We start from the raw sequence: 4,295 nt of genomic DNA on the forward strand, positions 1-4,295 counted from the left end.
TAATCAGAATGCAGTTTATTGATAAGACAGATATCAAATACATCATTTATATGGAGGGAGGGAGTATGAACAAGTCCAAAATCATCTACTCTGCAGAGTGGTCCAGTGGGGACGTTCTCACTAGAGAAGATTTATCAAGGGCACCCCATGAAAGGGCAGGTCCTGATGCAGCTGCCGGAAGAGCATCGCACACCGGTTCCTCTCCTGAGTCTTCCCCAGGGTGTGGTAGAGTCTGGCCTGGAAGTAAACGACGTCTCTGATCTGCTCTTTGCAGTCGACCTTTGCAAAATAGTTCTTGGCTTCACTGAGGTTCTCAATGGCGGCCTCAAGAACTGACGGAAAATGGGGAAAATACCACACATATTTAACTCAATGCTTCACATATAGTTTTCAAAGCTTAATATCTATTTTTATTGATTTAACATGTACCAGAAACTTTTACATCCTACTCTTTGAGAAGAAACAAAAAAACACCACTAAGTCTTTAGTACTGATTTCCAGCCTCACACCTAGTTCTGTAGGGTTAAAATAACAATTCACTTGCCCTCAACCTTCATGCAAGTATGCAAGTGAAAGCACTTTAAATGCTGCATGAAATTATAACATATATTTGTGAACACTCGAAACTTAAATACTGTCCCAAATTTAATGTCTTTTCTTCTTCTGGGTTCTAAATTTTACAAGTTTTCTGTAATAGTGTTACCTAACAATCTTTGTGTGGTTTCCTACCTTCTGCTTTCTTCAGTGGCTCAGAGGAAGCTGCCGAAGCCACCTGGCACTTGGCCACCAAGAACATGGCACGGCCTTTGTCCAGGACAGCCCCGTCAGCCAAGATGGGCTCAATGGCCATGTGGAGAAGACTTAAGGCCTGTTCTGGGATTCCAAGGATGAGCTGAAAAAGAAACATCATGGCGCTATACACACCCACACCCACTGCCCACTACAGGAAGGGCTTCATTTCTGGCTCTTCTCTTCTGAATGGCAATGTCTGGCTTACTTTCTCCCTGACATGTACTATCTTTAATGTGCACCACACTCTTAGAAAACATAATGTGTGACAACTGATTTCAGGCTACAATAGATAAAGGAGGGAGTAGTTATTTACATTATAGAAAGGTTTCTGTCTTTACAAACATCTTTTACATTGATGATTCAAAAAGGTTGAACTAGCTGTATAAGAATCACTAGGAGAAAAGGAACCACTTTTAAAAAATTCAAAAATATATAGTAAAATAAACAAGGGTACACTAGAAACATCCATTTAACAGAAAACAAACAGTAATGGAGGAACAAGGAAAGATGTAAGACATATAGAAAAATATAGCAAAATAGAAGTAAATCCTTTCAAATCCATAATTAAATTAAATGGCTTAAACTCTTCAATTAAAAGGAAGAGACTGGCAGAACAGATTTTTGCAAACATGGTACAACTATATGTTATCTATAAGAGACTCACTTTAGATTAAAAGACATAAATAGGCTGAAAGTAAAAGGATAGTAAAAAAAAGATATTCCATGCAAACAAAAGAGCTGGACTGATTATACTAATATCAGACAAAATAGACTTTAAGCCAAAAACTGTAACAAGAGACAAAGAAGGACATTATATACTGATAAAGGGCCAATTCATCAAGAAGATTCAACAATTATAAACATATATACACCAAACAACAGAACCCCAAAATATATGAAGCAAAAACTGACAGAATTGAAGGGAGAAATAGTTCAACAATAATAGTTTCAGAGTTCAATACTCTACTTTCAATAATGGATAGAAAACTAAACAGAAGATCAGCAAGGAAACAGAAGACTTGAGCAAGACTATAAACCAACTAGCCCAACAACCTCAGAATACATATTCTTCTCAAATGTACATGGAACATCTCCCAGGATAGACCATATGTTATGCCACAAAATAACACTCATATTTTAAAAGGTTGAAATCATACAAAATATCTTCTCTGACCATGTGAAGTGAAATTAGAAATCAGTCATAGAAGGGAATCTGAAAAATTCACAAATATGTGGAAATTAAACAACACACTCGTAAATAATCAGAGCGTCAAAGAAGAAATCACAAGGGAAATTAGAAAATACTTTGAGATGAACAAAAACACAACATACCAAAACGTATGGGATGCAGTAAAAACCTATAGGATACAGTGCTCAGAAGAAAATGTATAGCTGTAAAAGCAAACATTAAAAAATAAAAGAATCTCAAATCAATAAACTAAACTTCCACTTTAAGAAACTAGAAAAAGAAGAGCAAACTAAACCCAAAGCTAACAGAGGTAAGGAAATAATAACGGTAAGAGTAAAGATAAGCAAAACAGAGAATAGACAAACAAGTCATTGAAACTAAAAGGTAGTTCTTTGAAAAGATCAAGAAAATTAACAAACTGTTAGACTGACCAAGAGAAAAAAAAGAAAAAGACTCAAATGACAAAAGTCAGGAGTCAAGGTGGGGACTTAACTATTAACCTTACAGAAATAAAGAGGATTACATGAGAATACTGTAAACAACTGTATGCCAACAAATTAGATAAATTAGATGAATGAACAAATTTCTAGGAAGACACAAACTATCAAGACTGATTCAAGAAGAAACAGAAAATTTGAATAGACCAAGTGAAGAGAATGAATCAATAACCAAAAACACTTCCAACACAGAAAAGCCCAGGACCAAATGGCTTCACTGGTGAATTCGACCAAACATTTAAACAAGAATTAGCACCAATCCCTCTCAAATTCTTCCAAAAATAGAAGAGAATAGTTAATAAAATTTCCTAACTCACTCTGTGAGACCACATTATTATCCTAATACCAAAGCAAAGAATATTACAAGAAAACTATAGACTAATATCCCTTATGAATATAGATGCAAAAATTCCCAACAAATACTGGCAAACCAAACCCAGCAGCCTATTAAAAGGATCATAGACTATAACCAAGTAGGATTTATCCCAGGAATGCAACAGTACTTCAGCATACAAAAATCAATCAATGTAATATACCATATTAACAGAAAGAAGGAAAAAACCCATATGATCATCTCAATTGATACAGAAAAAGCCTTTGACAAAAATTCAACATCCTGTCATAATAAAAACACTCAACAGACTATGAGTAGAAGGGAACTGCCTCAAAGTAATAACGATGCATCTATGAAAAACCCACAGCTAACACCATATTTAACGATGAAAGACTAAAAAACTTCCCCCTAAGAAAAGGAGCAAAAACAAGGATGTTAACTCTTGTCACTTCTATTTAACACTGTACTGGAAATTCTGCACAGGGTAGTTAGGCAAGAAACAGAAATAAAGGGCATTCAAATTGGAATGGAAGTAGTAAAACTCTACTTGCAGATGACATGAAATTATATATAGAAAACTCTAAAGAATCCTCAAAAACCTCTAACAGGTAATAAGTTCAGCAAAGTTGCAGGACATAGATCAATATACACTAGCGATGAACAATCCAAAAAATGAAATCAATTTTTAAGATTCCATTTACAATAGCATCAAAAATAATAAACTACTTAGGAATAAATTTAACTAAAAAACTGTAGGAACTGTACACTGAAATCTAGAACACATGGTTGAAAGAAATTAAAGAAGACCTAAAAAAAAAAAAAGATCTAAATAAAAGACATCCTGTGTTAATGGATTGGAATAATGTTAATAATAATAATGTTAAGATGGCAATATTCTCCAAATTGGTCTACAGATTCAATGTAATCCCTATCAAAATTCCAAATACCATGTCTGCTGAAAAGGACAAGCTGATTCTAAAATTCATATGGAATTGCAAGAGAACACTGATAGGTAAAACAAGCTTGAAAAAGAAACATAGTTGGAGGACTCTTACTTCCTGATTTCAAACTTACTACAAAGCTACAGTAATCAAAATAGTGTGGTACTAGCATAAGGACAGATATATAGATCAATGGAATAGAATTGAGAGTCCAGAAATAAACCTATATATCCATGATCAACTGATTTTCAACAAGGGAGCCAAGACCATTCAATGGGAAAAGAATAGCCTTTTCAATAAATGATGCTAGGACAACTGAATATCCATATGGGAAAGAGTAAAGTTGGACTCCTACCTCACACCATATACAAAAATTAACTCAAAATGATCAAAGACCTAAATGTAAGTGCTAAAACTATAAAAATCTTAGAAGAGGGCTTCCCTGGTGGTACAGTGGTTAAGAATCCGCCTGCCAATGCAGGGGACACGGGTTCGAGCCCTGGTCCGGGAAGATCCCACATGCCGCGGAGCAACTAAGCCCG

General features: G+C 35.1%; 1 protein-coding gene across 2 annotated transcripts in view; it reads right to left on the reverse strand.

Annotated features, from left to right (window-relative positions):
* Positions 1–4,295, reverse strand: part of ANAPC5 (anaphase promoting complex subunit 5) — a 42,230-nt gene continuing 37,935 nt past the window's right edge. Inside the window, exons 16-17 of one of the 2 annotated variants that reach the window (XM_024120641.2) lie at positions 730–892; positions 1–332 (exon numbers count right to left, since the gene is read on the reverse strand). In XM_024120641.2, coding sequence (XP_023976409.1) covers positions 121–332; positions 730–892 — 375 coding nt within the window. In that variant the 3' untranslated portion in view covers positions 1–120. Of the gene's footprint in view, positions 333–729; positions 893–4,295 lie in introns of those variants that run through there. The other variant, XM_024120642.2, reaches the window with a different exon arrangement.

Source organism: Physeter macrocephalus, chromosome 19 (assembly GCF_002837175.3).
Source record: "Physeter macrocephalus isolate SW-GA chromosome 19, ASM283717v5, whole genome shotgun sequence".
Lineage (NCBI taxonomy): Eukaryota > Metazoa > Chordata > Mammalia > Artiodactyla > Physeteridae > Physeter > Physeter macrocephalus.